Genomic DNA, 17,822 nt, shown 5'->3' with positions numbered 1-17,822 from the left:
GTTTTCAGCATGCCGGTCGTTTATGAGAAATATAAGGTGGGTAGCTTTAGTCCCAAGAATTCTGGGCAAGCCATTCGGAAATATTAATAGGGTGTGCGTCTGCCAGGATGCCTGAAATAATGGAATTTTGGAGAAAGTTGGTAGCTTGACAATGTTAGAGGACTTTGGGCACTTTCCAGCTTTTTCCCCCAGCATAAAATGGGCAACGGGGAATCGCAAACGTCTTCTCAGGCTTTGAAACTTGCAGAGAACAGGGCAGTGTGTTCAAAAAAAGGGAACAGAATTCACAATCCGATCTTTTGGGCATTTGGGCAGGTGATGGGTAGCTGGTTAGAACGGGAAAAGTAAATAAGAACGGAAAGCAGTGTATTTTATTTCTTTTTCTGTTGGAATATGGAACACTGCCCCCATCCGTTTTCAATATTTGTTCCCTCTTTTTTGTGTGTGTGTGTGTAAATGGGGGACACAAAATTAGAGGCTGGGTACCCGTGTTAGAAGGTATAGAGACAGTGATTCCCAAGCTTGGGCACTTTAAGATGTGTGGACTTCAAGTCCCAGAACTGCTGGCTGAGGAATTCTGGGAGTTGAAGTCCACACATCTTAAAGTGCCCAGGGTTGGGAATCGCTGGTCCAACAGGAGACGGAATTGGGTTATTCAAAGAAATGAGCCGTATAATGAAATATGGAATACGGCAATAAGTGATAAATTAACAACAGAAATTAAATTTTAAAAAGGGATGATTAAAAGTAAATAATTTTCATGAAATAGGGGAGGATTTTATAAAAACGGTGTTGGTGGAAGGCAAAGGGAATAAACCTACTCAGGAATATATGCTGTTCTGGAGGGGATAAGGGCACAATTGAAATATATTGTATATTGTTAGTTGTTATATGAGAAGAAATGTAGGTAATAAAAATGGTTTCCGGGGGGGGGGGTGATTGCACTGTAATATTTGTATTTTCTTTATATTGTTTTTTTTAGACTTATATGTATTATGTTTGTATTATTTGTGTTTGAATTTAAAAAAAAAAAAGAAGAATCACTGGTCTAAGAGGATGGGGTAACAGACCAGAGTTATAGATGGAGACATATAAATTTGATAATGTATCTTTGTATCCTTGACTGTCTTTCCGTTTCTTTCATCCTGTTGCTTTTGGTGCTCAGACTCAGATCGACCATTATGTCGGGATCATCCGGGATCAAACCAACTCTGCTGTTACAAAGTGAGTCGCACGAAAGATAGTGAGCGATTTTGGGCCGTCTCCGAGGACCCAGGTGGAAAATGACAAGGCGTGGGCATGTAATTGGGAGACACCACTTCTCCTCCCACTGCCAGCTCCTCAAAATTGGATGGAAGTGGCTCAGGAAGGCTAAGGGGGGCCTGTCCGAGGACGCTCCTTGGCAATGTAAGAAGGCCATTCGCCAAAGCTGAGGTAGTTGGGCTTGGGAGGGAGGGAGGGAGGGAGGGGAGGAGAAGGAAGGAAAGAAGGGAAAGAGAAAGGAGGGAGGAAGGGATGGATGAATGGAAGAAAGAAAAGAGAAAGGGAGGGAAAGAAAGGGATAGGCAGATGGGAGGGAAAGAAGGAAAGTAGATAGATAGATAGATAGATAGATAGATAGATAGATAGATAGATAGATAGATAGATAGATAGATAGATAGATAGATAGATAGATAGATAGATAGATAGATGATAGATACGGATGGATGGATGGATGGATGGATGGATGGATGGATGGATGGATGGATGGATGGATGGACGGATATGTATGTATAGATAATAGGATGGATAGATGGATGAATAATGGAGATTAGATAGATAGATAGACAGACAGACAGACAGATAGATAGATAGATAAGGTAGGTAGGTAAGAAGGAAAGTAGATAGATAGATAGATAGATAGATAGATAGATAGATAGATAGATAGATAGATAGATAGATAGATAGATTAGATAGATAGATTAGATAGATAGATTAGATTAGATAGATAGATTAGATAGATAGATAGATAGATTAGATAGATAGATACGGATGGATGGATGGATGGATGGATGGATGGACGGATATGTATGTATAGATAATAGGATGGATAGATGGATGAATAATGGAGATTAGATAGATAGATAGACAGACAGATAGATAGATAAGGTAGGTAGGTAGGTAGGTAGGTAAGATAGGTGGTTGAGTTGGAGGGAAGGGAGGAAGGAAGGAAAGAAATCTCACTTTGGTGGACAATCAAAAATTGTAGCCTCCACATTTGACAATCTCAAATACGGAACCTCTAAAAAATAATTCAGGGATTATGGATATTAAAAATGCTCAAAGGGGTCTTAAGCTTCCTCCCCTTCTGTTTTCCTTTATCTTTTTTTTTCCCCTCCCCTGGGCTGGTGAATGGCTCTCGGAAGAAAACTCCGAGTGCACATACTCTGTCTTTTAGCTTCTCAGAAGGCCAGTTGAGCCTTGTTCCCGACCCTCCATTCTTCGTGTGCTTCTTTCTTCTTTCTTTCTTTCTTCCCCCAGGATCCAAGCAAAGCTGCCCGGCACCGTGAAGAAAAAGGCCGAATAACCTCCGCCAGCCACCAAGAGACCCAGCCATTAATTGAAATCCACACCAACAACGAAAATACTCCCCTTGTGTCATGGCTATAATCACTGTTACTCGTATCTATGAAGGAACTTGCCAAGTCAGCTTGATGTCTGCGTTCCAAGCTTACTGATTGTGTTTTATTATTATTATTATTATTATATTGTTATTATTATTATTCGTCCCCTTTCCCCTCCTCCCCAAAGCCGAAACACTGAGCTCAGAATGCACTGGAATAATCATGAACTGGTTATCGCTAGTTTTTAAAAAACTTGAGAAGGACGGGGGGGGGGGCTTTGAGAAAGAGCACGGTCCGAGTGGGGAGGGGGGAATCCATGGAGCGAAACACTCCCCACCCCCCACCCCCAGGGCCCTCAAAAGCAAGGTTGTCAAGAGGAGGGTCCTCAGTTTCCCCAAAAGGTGAGAAGCCCCCTGGGTTGAAAGGATTCTTAAACCAACCCAAGTATTTTCTCCTTGCCTAGTAAAATGTGGGGAGGGGGCGAGGAATCCTTAATCTTCCTTAACTTTCCCCAGATAAGATGCTCTTAATTAAGGAAATTCTGGACAGCCTTTTTTTTTCCCCTTCACACCCCCCACCCCCAAAATAGAAATAGATCCTGGGGGGGGGGGGGGAATTCTGCATCCATCCTGACTTTGCTCCCTCTTTTAGCTCATCCTCCGTTTTTCTTCCTTCTCTCCCAAACAACCTCTGCACAAATTTCGTATTTTTTTTCCCCCGTGTGATCCTGAACTGAAAAAATATATATCTGTAATAAATGGCTGTCCTTGGTGTGTGTGGGGGGGGAATACAGTCCCCCCCCTCCTCTCCTTTCTCATCCCATGTTAGCCTCAAAAGATGGCAAGGAACCTTATGAGCCCTTAATATTTCCCCCCACCCCACCCCACCCTTCTCGTACAGAGGGATTCTCGCTTCGTTCGTTCGGAGGGAGAAAAGCACGGGCGAAATTTAGATTCAGGAAAGTGGGAAGAGCCAGAGTTGGAGAGCAAAGAGGCTAGTCCTCCTGGAGGTGGCTTTTTAGGCGGGGGGGGGGGAGGAGAAAGAGAAGCAAACTTTTTAATTCCCCGGAATTTCTGTCGTTGCCTTCCCTTCCGGCGAAAGTGGAAACTGAGTTTAAAAGTGGGAAAAATAAAAGAGGTTGATCTGGCATGGACCAGCTGCATCTCTTGTTGAGGCTGAGTTTGGAGGGGGGGCTTGGCGGGGGAGAGGAAGACCCCCCGGAAAGAAATCAGCAGCTGAATTGGGAGGATCGCCTTCCCACCAGAGGCTGCCTCAGTTTCCTCCCCGCAATCCACCTTTCTAATGACAAACCCGCCCCTCTGGGTCGCTGTGTAAAATTGGGGAGGGGGCCGCAGGCTCGGGAAGGGAAGAGCCTCAGCATATCAACCCAAAATCTTAAGCTTCGGGAAAGAGTCTCCCGTCTGCCATCCCAGCAGGGCAGCTAATGCCATAATTTCTCCCCCAAAGGGGCAAAGCCCCACGGGGTAGAGGGCAGGTTGGTTCTTGGGGTGCCATTCAGACACTAGGAACCCACCCCCCCCCCATTGTTGAGAGCTGCATGCATTCCCCACACGTTTTTATGCCATCCTCTGCTCCCAAGGAGACAGTTCTAGCTTCTCTCCCCTCTTCATAAACCACCGGCCTTTTCTTTCTTATCTATCTCCCCCCCCCCTCCAAAAAAATACCCTTTTTAAAAGCCTTTTATTGCACTGGAAGCCTTTCCACTCCGTGCTTCGACATCTGTCCTCTCACTGCTGTGTTTGACTATCGTGAACTGGCTGCCTCGCGCCCGGCAGACTTTAATTTTTTTTTTTCCCCTAAAAAAAAAAAATGTACGTAGATGGCAAAAAAAAACAAGAATTACCAACAACGCCCTTTGCGTTCGATGTGCTTTATGGGATCGTGGCGTGCCAGGAAACGCGGGTCCTTCTGGGGTTTTGAGGTATACAAAGGGGGGGGAGAGGGTCTCAACTGTTCTTTGATGTGTTTAATAAAGGAGCACTGGGTGATCTGAAATCTTTTGATTCCCACAAAACAAAAAACAAAAAAAGCAACACAAATCCAGGAAAGTGGTGCTACTATCTTCAGGGCGACACTTCACTCTACCTTGCAATTAAAAAATAAAGGCATTTAACTCTCTTTGGGACGGTGGTCCTTCCACCATCCCCTCAAATCTGCTGTGCTTTTGTGGTTCGATGGCCTTTGTTTTTAATTGCACAACGGTGTCGGCTAAAGAAGAGCCTGTTTGTTTATATTTCGTATTTCTCAACTGCCCCCGTCCCTCGGAGAGTTTAGTGCAGTGGCATCAACCTAGAGACCAGGAGACTGTGAGTTCTAGTTCCGCCTTGGGCATGAAGCCAGCCAGGTGGCCTTGGGCCAGCCCCTTCCTCCCGGCCCTAGGAAGGCAGCAATGGCAAACCACTTCTGAAAAACCTGCAGGACTGTCTCCAAAAATGGAAGGCGGGGGGATCAACCTTGAGCCACAGGGTTCCCACTTAGCTTAGTTTGGGAGATTGCAAAAAGAAAAAAAAAAGGGTCCCGTCATTGGAGTGCAAGAACTAGCCCGGCCAACCTTGGCGTTGCATTTGTGTAACACAAGGCTCTCCAAACTTTGCAACTTTTAAGGCTTGTGGACTTCCAAGTCCCAGAATTCCCTAGCCCAGGGGTAGGCCACCTTGGCTCTTATATCTTGTGGACTTCAACTCCCAGAATTCCTGAGCCAGCCACGCTGAGGGGAAAAGGAGAGGTTTCCAAGCTGAGCCATGCTGGCTCAGGAATTCTGGGAGTTGAAGTCCACGAGTCATGAGGGGGCCAAAGTTTCCCTCATGCTGGCTCAGGAATTCTGGGAGTTGAAGTCCACGAGTCATGAGGGGGCCAAAGTTTCCCTCATGCTGGCTCAGGAATTCTGGGAGTTGAAGTCCACGAGTCATAAAAGAGCCAAGGTTGCCTACCCCTGCCCTAGCCAGCCATGCTGGGGGATCTTCAAGCCAACACTGGCTGGGGGATTCTGGGACTTGAAGTCCACAAGTCTTAAAAAGTTGCCAGACCCCCCCCCCCCGGTCTAAGATGAGGAATATGAGGCCTTCCCTGGTTGTGGGTGCCGGGGTTAAGGCTCCATCCAAGGCTAGAAAGAGCCAACCAGCTGATCATCCACTCCATTTTGGTAAAAAACGGTCCTGGAAGGACACTGCGGTCACCTCAGCTGGACGACAGCTGAAGGCACAGCTACAGCCTTCTGAGACCAAAGAGAAAGCCAGCGAAGCAGCAAAAATTCACATATTTCTTTTTGATCCAACGCATTTGCCTTCCATAATTGCTGATTGCTCGCTCTCCTCCCCGGGGACGGCTCGGATTCGAACTCGCTTCCTTGACTGCTAGCCCGTTTCCCCTTGAAAATAGCCATCTGGGGGATTTACGTCCAGTCTTACCAACTTGACCTCGTACTGCAAAATCGGATCCATTCGATCTACTTTGCTTTCCAAACCCAAAGCAGCAAAAGAGAAAACCTGGAGCCCCCCCCAAAACATTTTTTTTTTAAAAAAAAGGAACTTTTGGAATTGCATTTTAAAATAGCAGAACTTTTAAAAGGATTTTTTTTCTCCATAACCTGTTTTTTTTTACAAAACGTAGTGCTTATATATAATATATATATATACTATAAAAACAACATTTCGTATCGATGCAAAACTCCATTTTTTTCCCCCCACAAGCGACGGAGAGACAGTTCCCACACAGTCACAAGGTTGCCGTCCTCAATGTTTCTCGGTAGCAAAACTCAAAGAGGGCCAGCCATGAAAAATACAAACCAGACATTTAGGAAAACGGGGTGATGACGACCGGAAGAAGCGAGGCGACCGCTTTGGGAAGAGATAAAACAGGCAACTGCTTGCCGAAAATATGTCGTGTGCCTAGTTATAGAACAGCATTTTCTCCGTCCTCAAAACAAGCCTTGGGGCCGTTAAAAACCAGTTTAGCCCTTCCCAAGTTCTTCCAGCAGAAGATCAGTAAATGTAGCGGATAATTTTTTCCGTAATACTCGTTAAAAAAAATTAAAACAAAGGGATGGTTCTGGGAAACAGCTGCAAAACCGCTTAGCATCGCTTTTGCGGTCTGGAAGCCATGCAGAATATCAAAGCAATTCAGCGCTGAGTTTTGGATAGCTTGGACATAACAACTAATGTTCGTTTTGGTTGCGCTGCACCCAAACTGTAGCCCTAAAAGACCGGATGGAGACGACGCACATTTTTGCTGATTGATCCAAGGCACCCCTAGGATACAGGATTGCGGGCGAGAGATTCCAGAAGGTATAAAATTCAAGAAAATCGGGAAGGTCTCTAACGATGATTCCTGGTTGAACTTGTTTATGCTCAGCAATCCCGTTCCTAGATCAGCCAGTCATTCTAATATGCCGAATCTTCATATATATATTTTTGCACCAGTTTGATCCCTATAAAGGAGAATATTTGTAGCTCAAGGTTGAAATGAGGTGTTTGCTGAGCTTAGTGGTTTTCTTGCAGACATTTCATGACCCAACTAGGTAACATCATCAGTGCGAGAAGCAGCATTTGCAGCAAACCCCACTCCCCTCTAGCACTGATGATGTTACTTAGTTGGGTCATGAAACCCAAGCTCAGCGAACACCAGGGACCTCACAGTCCTCCTCTTCCTCCTTCTCCCCTTTTCCTTCTCTCCTAGCACTGATGATGTAACCTAGTTTGGTCATGAAACATCTGCAAGAAAACCACCCAGCTCAGAGAGCACCAAGGGCCCTTCAATTTGATCCCTACCCATTTCTTTCCGAAACCGTTTCCTGAAAGACCCTCGCTGGCCCATTAAGAGTCGAACAATTTGGGTGCAGCCCAGAGGGTCCTCTGAAACCCCACCCCTCTCATTCCTTCTCGGCCAGTAGACGTTCCTCTCCCGTTGCTTAGCCGGGATTTATATCTACCGTTCCAAATTGTCCCATCTTCCTTGGAAAGACCCGTCTACTCGCTGCAGAAGGCAAAACCCAGGGCTCAAATGGAAGTCCTCCATGGCCTGCTAACCCTTTACTACAGACAGACCTGGAGCCCACAAGGACGGAAGTGCTAATATTTATACTAGAAGAGCGAAACTCTTAAATCTAGCAGACTTTTGTTTTTTCTGGACCGCACTTAATTGGGACATTTGAAGACTTTTTTCTCGTTGCTTTTCTGCATCCAAAAAACATCGCAGCTTAAACTGTCCTCCTGTTTCCTTCTGTGCTGTACTGTTGGTTTTTTTTAAAAAAAAAAAAATAGGGAAAAATTCAATTCTTCATGGAAGAAACCCTGTGAACGATGCCCTTTCTCCACCTGGCATGGTACAGTCCCCTAAACACAGAATCCCTTGATTTTTCTTGTAGTATGTCCGCTCTTCTACACGTGCTTTAAGTGGAGCCCCAAGAGAAAATTGTGAACCCAGCCCAAATTCTCCCCAGGACTTCCTTAAGTGATGCCACCGGGTTCTGGATGCGGCTGTCATTATTCAGTTTTGGGGTGCAGGAGAAACATAATTTATCATTTCCTTGGGGAATTTCTCTGGGAGGCTTTGGAATCCAAAGGGCCGGCTTTTTGCTCAGCCCTGTTGCAAAACCAAAAGCTTGCCTCTTAGAATCAGCCCCGTGCACCCACAATGCCTTGTGCTACTCCTAATGTCACAATGCTGGCCAACATTTTACACCATACCCTTCTCCCATCTGTTCTCCCTGTTTTCTAATGCTTGCAACAAAGACATTCCTGAGGCAGGAAGCAAAAATGACACTAGTGGAAATCCTTGTGGGTTTGTGGCATGCACCTTCCCTTTTTTAAAATAAAAAATAAAAATAAATGAAAAACCTAAAGGCAGGCGCGTCTGCACCAGGTCCACGCCAACTAGGTTCCAGGTAAGGGTTATTATGCCCAGCCTTGCTTGCTTGAAGAGCTTGACCACAGAAGCTGCCACAGCCTGCAGATCTGCCACAGGCTGACTGGCCCGTACCTCTGAATACCGCAACACAAGAGTTAAAAAAATAAAACCACATCCACAAGCCCGTTAAGTGCCTTCCCGAAGCAAAGTCGCAGGATAAGAAACGCCGTACGTGAAGATTGAGCAGCTCACAAGCCTGCTGTTTGTCCTAACAATTAACAGTTTCAGGATAAGTCTACCGCTCTTTTCCATTCCTGGCTTGGAGGAATATGCTTTTTTTCCCGTTTGGTTTGGTTTCTCCCAGCTTTGGGGCGCCTCCATGTACCATAAGCCCCCCCAGCCCCCAGGTTTTCTGAGTCAAAATCTCTGCAGCCCAGAGGCCCAGGGGGAGGGGGGGAAAAAGCTGTTGCTGCTGGAACACAACATGCAATTAAACAAATGCTCTGGACCAGAAGGAAAAGAATTATGTCTGGGCCTCTGCAGCGTTGCGCAGGTCTCCGAAAAACATTTCAACCCTCTCTGCCGTCCACGGCTGGACGCAAGGAAACGAGAAACCGTCCCATTCACTGTTTCCCTGACTGTTCAGAGCCAGGGCTAAACCGCACAAAAGACAGCTTGTAATCCAACGCCATCTTCTTTGCCTCTTCCACCTTTGGCTTAACCTCCTGAGTTTCGGAGTTGACAGCGGGCGCCTTTGGACCCGGCTCCCTGCCACCGGAAACTCGGTCGTTTTCGCTGTAAGCTTCGAGGATTGTCTGTTTCTCCAGCTCGGTGTACTCCAGAGAGAAGCGATGCACCTGGAGGATGTGGCGTTTGATGGTGCTGACTTTGAGGGTGGCCAGCGTGCCCCCACACACCATGCAGATCAAGCCGTGTTTCTGCTCGTCGTAGTCCATCAGGTACTGCACCCGCCAGCGGGGCTGGTAGTTTCGACGCTGACTCCGCCGAGACAGGGTCCCGACTGGCGTGGAGGCAGCCCCCGGGGATGGCTGGGGCAGGGCCAGCCTGTCTGCTCCGGGGGTATCTTCTTCCCGCTTAGGAGAGGCCCAACCCTCTGGAGGATCCTCGGGAGATGCAGGTGGCTTGTAAACACGCCGCGATTCGGCTGGAAAGCGAGAACAAAAGAGGGTGGTGAGTTTGCCAGGGATCGTCGTGTTTTTATGAGCCCTGGTGGCGCAGTGGTTAGAACGCGGTACTGCAGGCTAATTTTGCACATAAGCCAGGAGGAGTTCGATCCTGACCGGCTCAAGGTTGATTCAGACTTCCATCCTTCCGAGGTTCAGTAAAAAGGAGGACCTGGATTGTTGGGGGCAACAGGCTGACTCTGTAAACCACTTAGAGAGGCCACTGTGAAGCGGAATTCCCCATCCAGCCTGCTTTATGATGGGTGGACTTCAACTCCCAGAATTCCCATGCGGCATGCTTTAAGATGGGTCGACTTCAGTTCCCAGAATTCCCCATCCAGCATGCTTTAAGAGGGGTGGACTTTAACTCCCAGAATTCCTTATCCAGCATGCTTTAAGAGGGGTGGACTTCAGTTCCCAGAATCCCCCAGCCAGCCCTAACTGCAGATTTTACAGTTATCAACGTTAAGGAACACTAACTTAGACCAGGGGTAGGCAACCTTGGCTCTTTTATGACTCGTGGACTTCAACTCCCAGAATTCCTGAGCCAGCATGGGGGAAACTTTGGCCCCTTCATGATTCGTGGACTTCAACTCCCAGAATTCCTGAGCCAGCCTGGCTCAGCTTGGAAACCTCTCCCTTTTCCCTCAGCATGGCTGGCTCAGGAATTCTGGGAGTTGAAGTCCGCGAGTCATAAAAGAGCCCAGGTTGCCTACCCCTGGCTTAGACAGTTGCATGCCTCACTTTTTTTAAAAAAAATAATAATAACCTGTACACCAGCCAGGGGAGTTCCAGCCCCCTCAAGACACCCATGTGCAACACACGTACAAACGTCCCTCACCTTGGTCCATCTCAGCATCTGTTTCGGGCTGCGAGTCGTCGGCATCCGCCAGGCGGGCCACTTTCTGATTCCACTCCTGCACGATGAGCGCCTTGACCTGGTGGCTAAGTTGTGTAGAGTCGGGATGCTTCTGTTGAATGTGCCTCTTGATGGTGCTCATCTTGAGCGTGGCCAGGGTGCTCCCGCAGACCATGCACACCAGCCCGTGGCGCACCCCGTTGTAGTCCATTAAGTACTCCACTCTCCAGTGTTCCTGGAAGTAGCGACGGTGGTCTCGGCCGCGTGCCGGAATGCGGGGGCTGTTCTCTTCCGAGTCCCACGGGCCGGCCTCGTCCATCCCCTCCTCTGCCATGGGGTGATCTGGGGAAGCCGATGAGTCCAACTCTTTCGTGTTCAGATCCTGTTGCGCAGACAGGCCGGTTTCTGGGTGGGTTACGAGAGGAAGAAAAAGAACGAATTGAATTCCTCGTCGCTGCCAAGGTCTGCCTTCCCTGGTTAAAACAATTTTATGCAATTTTTCCATAATAAAAGAACGTTCTTAGCCTCTCAGCCTTGGCTGTTGCTTCACCTAACTCGCCACAAAGGGGCTGATGTCAATTGTGCATCTTATGTTGCATCTTATGCATCCAGTCCTTGACTTACAACTGTTTCTTTAGTGACTATTTGAAGTTACTAAAGTGACTTACGACCGTTTTTCACACTGACGACCGTTGCCGCCTCTCCATGGTCACATTATCAAAATTCAGACGCTTGGCAACTGACTCGTAGTTATGACGGTTGCAGTAACAACCTTCTGGCAAGCAAAGTCAAGGGGGGGAAACCCGGATCCACAACAATCGTGTTACTAACTGAGCAACTGCAGTGATTCACTTAACAACTGTGGCAACCCTTCCAACACCATCATCATCATCATCATTATTATTATTGTTGTTGTTATTGGTTGTTATTATTATTAACATATGTTTTTTAAAAACAAATTCCATCCATTTTTTATATAGATAGATAGATAATAGATGGATGGATGGATGGATGGATAGATAGATAGATAGATAGATAGGTAGATAGATGATAGATAGATGATAGATAGGAGATAGAGTAGATAGATAGATAAGAGATAGATAGATAGATAGATAGATAGATAGATAGATAGATAGATAGATAGGTAGATGATAGATAGATAGATAGATAGATAGATAGATAGATAGATAGATAGATAGATAGATAGATAATGGATAGATGGATGGATGGATAGATGAGATAAATAAGAGAGACAGAAAGATACCTCCTCCTTCGATAGATGGATGGGTAGATCAATATATAGATAAGATAGATGATTGATAGATAAGAGAGAGAGAGAGAGAGAGAGAGATGAGTGAGATATTGTATGCATGCATGTGCCTTCAAGTCAGTTTTTTTGTCCTACCTTCAGGTGCTTTGGAAAACAAGCTCACCCCCCCCCTTCTTTGGGGCAACCCCTCAAATCCTGGAAGACTGCTATCACGTTCCCCTTCGTCCAGAGTGGATTCTTCCCAGTCCCCATTGCTCTCTCACCTGCGTCCTCTTCATTTCTCCCCTCGGCTCCCAGCGCCAGCTCCCGAGAGTTCCAGGCCTCCAGGATGGCCCCCTTCTCCGCGGGGCTGAAGCCCAGGGAAGTGGGGTGCGCATCCATCACGTGGCGCTTGATGTCGTCCAGGTTCAAACTGGGCAGGGAGGAGCCGCACATCATACAGAACAGACGGTTGCCCTGCGGGTCGTAATCCATCAGGAATTCCGACTGGAACCAGCTTTGCAAGGATTGCTTCAAATATTGCTCCAGGCTCTGGGACTCGCCCTCCGGGGAAGACTTCAGGGTCAGGCTGGAGGGCCGGCGTCCCCCACGAGAGGGGAGGGGAGCCGGGCCACGGCGTCTCCGGCGGCCNGATGGGAGGGAGGGAGGGAGGGAGGGAGGGAGGGAGGGAGGGAGGAAGGAAGGAAGGAAGGAAGGAAGGAAGGAGGAAGGGGCTCCTTTGAGAATCCGGACGATGCCAAAGGGGGGTCTTTGCCAGGACAACCAGTCCCCCCCTCTCCAAAGCCTCCCCTCTCCTCTCACAATGCTTCTCGGCCCCCAGACTGTTTCCAAGGCCAAGCTGTAGCCCACAGAGTGTGTGTGTGTTTGGTGTGTGTGTGTATCTCCAGTGGACATCTTCAGAATGAGTGGGTTTGCTTTTGGTGTGTGTTGTGTGTTATGTGTGTCTCTCTCCCAGTGGACATCTTCAGAGTGTGTTTGTGTGTCTCTCCCCAAGTGGACATCTTCAGAATGAGTGGGTTCGTGTTTGTCGTGTGTGTGGTGTTTTGCGTATGTGTCTCTCCCCAAGTGGACATCTTCAGAATGAGTGGGTTTCTGTTTGTTGTGTTTTGTGTATGTGTGTCTCTCTCTCCCCCAGTGGACATCTTCAAAATGAGTGGGTCTGCTTTTGGTGTGTGTATGGGTGTCTCTCTCCCAGTGGACATCTTCAGAGTGTGTTTGTGTGTCTCTCCCGAAGTGGACATCTTCAGAATGAGTGGGTTCATGTTTGTCGTGTGTGTGGTATTTTGTGTATCTGTGTGTCTCTCTCTCCCCCAGTGGACATCTTCAGAAGGGGTGGGTTTGTGTTGGTTGTGTGTTGCGTTTTGTGTATGTGTGTCTCTCTCTCCCAGCAGACATCTTCAGAATGAGTGGATGTGTTTGTGTGTGTTTGTGCTGTTTGTGTGTTTCTCTCCCAGTGGACAGCTTCAGAGTGAGTGTGTTTGTGGTGTTTGTGTGTGTCTCTCCCAGTGGACATCTTCAGAACGAGTGGGTTTGTGTTTGTTGTATGTTGTATTTTGTGTACGTCTCTCTCTCTCTCTCTCCCAGTGGACATCTTCAGAATGAGTGAATGCGTTTTGTGTGTGTTTGTGCTGTTTGTGTGTTTCTTTCCCAGTGGACAACTTCAGAGTGAGTGAGTGAGTGTGTCTGTGTGTCTGTGTTTGTGTGTGTCCTAGTGGACATCTCTCTCCAAAACCAGGACCAGCCAGTGAAGGAGCCTCCTTCATCTTTAGGAGACAACAATCCAACCAGGGAGACCCCCACCTCAGCTGAAGGACCCCTCACCCCACAGTGCCAAGGACAGAATTGATCCTCACCCCCAAAGGCAAGGGGGGGAACCCTCCTGCCNGAAAGCTGGGTCCGGGCGCGATTGGGGTTGCCATCAAATTGCAAGTCCGGGAAAGAGGGAAGGAAGGAGGGATGGAGGGACCCCTCCAGCCCTGGGGCGGGGATGCAGGGGACCACGGATGCATCTGCTGCAAGGGCTTGGTCCAAGTTTGCTTTCATCTTGGGTGGCTGGGCCAGGGGCCGAAGTTCCACCGGTGAAGCTCATGCAACGCCGGAGAAAAGCTCCCTCCAGGCGGGCGGGGGGGGTGCCCGCTTTTGCAGCTGTCAAAGGCAGGAAAGAGCCCCTTCCCAGAATTAACTTGGCCCAGTTGAAGCAGCTGGGGATAGCTGGCTTTTTGGGGGGGGTGCGGGGGGGGGCTTGAGAAGGCGAATCGTGCATTTAAATAAACCTGCATCTTTGGACGGTCGGGTCAGAACCTCCCTGTTCAGGAGCAGTCTACCGGCAGCTAGGAAGCAGGCAGAAACAGAGAAGGGCTTTTTCTTGCTATATATGTCATTGCATTGTTTTTTTCCCTCTCTCTTACACACACACAGACACACACAGATACAGATACAGATACACACAAACACACACACAAACAGATGTAAAGACTGCTTCCTTTGCCCACCAGGGCAAATCTTTTCCCCTGCAATTCTGCCTCTTCCCCACCAGATGGCAGCCGTCCCAGTCTCTGCAGCCGCTCTCCTCCACGCCCCCCCCACACCAAACCGGGGCCTTGACGCCGATTGGCCTTGCGCCAGGCAAAGGGGCGGAGAAGGAAGCGATTGGCTGACGGACCAGGCACCGAAGATAGAGCCAAGAAGAAAATAGAGCAGCCCCTCTCTCCTCCGTGACGTCAACCGGAAATGCGCCCTTCCCCGTCTCCGCGTAGTAGGCACTCCATTGGCTGCTATCATAGAGGCACGGAAGGCTAGACCGGCACACGATTTCCACCCCCCCCTCTCCCGCGCTATCGCCGGAAGTTCCGGCTACCTCTCCGGGGAGGGGAAGGCCCTTCGGACAATGGGACCATAGAGCAGTCAGGGAGCGGGAGTGGTCCGGCCGAGGGGGGCCGCTCTATGGGGCTGGGAGCCGCCATGCTCTATGATGCGTGCGGGGGCCGCAGCCGCAGAAGCGCCGAGGAGGCCCGGCAGCTGCAAGGCCAGGTGGGAGCTCTCGGGATGGGGTAGGTGGTCTCCAGCGCCCCCCGCCCCCCCACCGCCTGGGGAGGGGCAGGGGAAACCCGGGTACCCCCCCAGAAGGCCCTCAGTGTGGGGGAGGGGCTGCTATTCCCCCCCTGGGGGCTGCTATTAACCCCCCCCCATTACTCACCTGAGAGAGGGAGGGACTGAAGTAGCCCCCCCACCAAAAAACCCCATGAGTGGGTTGAAAAAAAAAAACCCTTTGAGGAAGAGGGGGGGCTTTTATTCCCTCCCCCCTGAAGAGCAAACCCCCCTAGGGAGGAGAAAAGGGGGGTGTCTCCCCCCCATTTACAGGTGGGGAACCTAAAACTCTGCTTGTGGCATCCTCCTGCACCCCCCCTCCTGCACTTGTTGCCCTCCCCCCTCCAAACCCCCCCTCCCCAGTGGCTGCTTTGGCCGAAGAAAAGGGGGAGGGGGCAATTGCATGCAGGTGCCAAATCCCCTGGGTTGGGGGAGTCGAGGGGGGGCGGGGGTCTCTCTCCCAGATTCCTTGGGGAGGTGGCCTTTTGCCCCATTCAAATGCAGGAGGGGGGAGGAGGAAACTGGGGGGGGAAGCACCCAAATAAAGCAGCTTCCCTGGCTTTGGAGGAGGGGGCTGCTCAGTCCCACATGGGGAGGGGGATGTGTGGGGAAAGCCCCCTCAGGTGGGTCTGAAAGAGGGGGGAGATGCTGAAGAAGGACTTTTAAAAGAAGAGGGAAGGGAAGGTTGGGGGGCTGCTTTGAGGGGGGGAGGCAAATGGTTGGGGAAAAGCCTGAAGAATATTTGTGGGAGGGGGCCAAGGGGGGGCTGTCCCATGCTTAGGAGGCTGAGTGAAGACCCCAAGCTGAAAAGTCAACCTGGAGGGTCCTTCACCCGGCTGCTTTAAAACCCCAGAACGAACTCTGAATGGAGCCCAGAAAAATAAGAAAGAATCAGATGTTTAAAAAACAAAACACACTTATTTGGTAGTGTGTGGGTGGGTGTTTTTATAAGGGGGGGGCAGGCAGTGAATTTAGTGATTCACTAATTTGGAATGCAAGGGAAAGTCGAAAACGGGCCCGAAAGAAAGCTGTGTGTGTGTATGTAAACAGGTTTTGTCCACTGAGATTGGGGGGAAAAATGAATTTAAACAATGTGGGAGATGTGGCTGCTAGGCTGTGTTTTGAGCAAAAGGTTTCTCTCTCAGAGATACGAAGTGAAATTTTTCCATCTTTATTGACAAAATAAAGCTGTTTGTCCTCAAGAGGTAGGCAACTGATTAAACCATTTCTTCCCCTCTTTCTGATTTTGCTTAATATCCTTTGTTGTAGTCAGTGCTGAGCGGTTTCTGGAGCCAAGTCCTTTTGATCATCCTGTCCAGGGAGGCCTCTGTTGTAGGTAAGAAAGACTGAATTCTCATGTTTCTGCTAAAATCTCAGAAAGTGATGGCACCTGGATGACCATGTTCAGTAGCTAATTAGTGACTAGCTAATTGAGAGACCTCTTGGTAATCCAAGTATTGTTGGTTAGACTAAAACTAAATACTCCTTGGAAGAAAACCAGGACATGCTATTTCCAAATTCCTTTCATTACATGCTGGACCAACTTAGGCCAAAGCATGACCCACTTGTGTTGCTACCTAACTGGGATCCATACAATAGACACAATATTTTGTATTCCATTATTTTTAACCTTGCATTGTTAACCTTCGAGTGGAGGGTGCTTCTTTTATGTATGCTAAAAATAATAATAATAATAATCCTGTGGGCAAAAACAGTTATCAGAAATGGGACTTTTTATTATTTTCTTACTGTTTTTGTTTTAATCATATTCCCCCCAAGAAGAGCAGAGATAACTGTACTCCCACAATACTTTAAAGAAAGCTAAAAGGGGTGTGGATGGTTTGTGAGTTGTGTTAACCTAGTTATGGCATTCCTAGGTTCCGTAAATGCTGCTTTTAGATGACTGTGTAAAATGCATGATATCTTTGAGGAACACAGTAACTCTGGTTTGGATTTAGCATGTTGTGTGAACATGATTGATTCTTTGAGTGTGCACATTTTCTCTCCAGTTTCCAGTCTAGTTAACAGCACTGCCCTCTTATGAAAAAGAAAAAAGGACAGCCTGGGGAGGAGTTGTTGAGATGGGCTGCTCTATAAATTAATTGAATAATTAAATAAATATACACCTGGGCCTCCCATCTTGTGTAGCACAAGTCCAGTTTCACTCAAATTTGCTCCTAAGACTTTTGCCCATTTTAGCTTCCATGCTCAAAACACAAAGCCTTCTTTGTCTCTTCAAAGTAAACACCAAGGTTTGAAGTTGAGGAATGGAAAAGAGAGGGGGGGGGGAGAAAGCAGAAATTGATAGCTTCTTTCAAAACCAATATTGCAAGGTTGGTTTTTGTGGTCTCTGATTCTGCTTATTTCGCTCTTGGTCCTTTCTACGTTGAAATAGGTAGTCCTCGACTTGCAACTTTTCATTCAAAGACATTTCAGTGTTACAACGGCACTGAAAAAAGTGACTTAGGATCGTTTTTCACACTTATGACTGTTGTAACATCCCCAGGGTCACATGATCAAAATTCAGACGCTGGGCAACTGGCAAACGTATTTATGACGGTTGCAGCGTCCCGGGGTCATGTGGTCCTCTTTTGTGACCTGACCAGCGAAGTCAATAGTGGAAGCCAGGTTCACTTAACAACCAGGTTACTAACTTAAGAACTGCAGTGATTCAGTGGTGGCAAGGAAAGTCGTAAAATGGGGCAAAACTCCCTTAACAACTGTCTTGCTTAGGAACAGGAATTGTGGACTCCATTGTGCTTCTAAGTCAAGGATGACTGCTAGATAAATAAATATGGCCATTCATGGGTGAGAACTGGGTACTTGAGTACATCCATAGCTGGTGATGAGCCTTCTTAGAATTAGAGAACTTCCCCAACCTGGAGTCTTGTAATCTAAGACTGGACAGCCATTTGTCTGAAATGGTATAGAGTTTCCTGCCTGAGCAGGGGGTT

The 17,822-nt window shown here is 48.1% G+C and overlaps 1 protein-coding gene and 1 long non-coding RNA gene across 2 annotated transcripts in view; one reads left to right on the top strand and one right to left on the bottom strand.

Annotated features, from left to right (window-relative positions):
* Positions 1-6: 6 nt before the first annotated feature.
* Positions 7-2,685, top strand: LOC107297498. The gene is made up of 3 exons (XR_001549128.1): positions 7-36; positions 1,166-1,224; positions 2,521-2,685. It is a non-coding gene; the product is annotated as an uncharacterized LOC107297498 (long non-coding RNA).
* A 6,406-nt stretch (positions 2,686-9,091) lies between these two features.
* CUNH11orf95 (chromosome unknown C11orf95 homolog) overlaps positions 9,092-17,822 on the bottom strand; it is a 10,495-nt gene continuing 1,764 nt past the window's right edge. The window contains exons 2-4 of the mRNA XM_029286330.1: positions 12,045-12,349; positions 10,494-10,916; positions 9,092-9,633 (exon numbers count right to left, since the gene is read on the bottom strand). Coding sequence (XP_029142163.1) covers positions 9,092-9,633; positions 10,494-10,916; positions 12,045-12,349 — 1,270 coding nt within the window. The remainder of the gene's footprint in view (positions 9,634-10,493; positions 10,917-12,044; positions 12,350-17,822) is intronic.

The sequence above is a fragment of the Protobothrops mucrosquamatus genome, unplaced genomic scaffold (genome assembly GCF_001527695.2).
Source record: "Protobothrops mucrosquamatus isolate PMUCROS unplaced genomic scaffold, P.Mucros_1.0 scaffold3345, whole genome shotgun sequence".
In the NCBI taxonomy this organism is placed as follows: domain Eukaryota; kingdom Metazoa; phylum Chordata; class Lepidosauria; order Squamata; family Viperidae; genus Protobothrops; species Protobothrops mucrosquamatus.
This window is presented reverse-complemented; position numbering and strand designations above follow the sequence as displayed.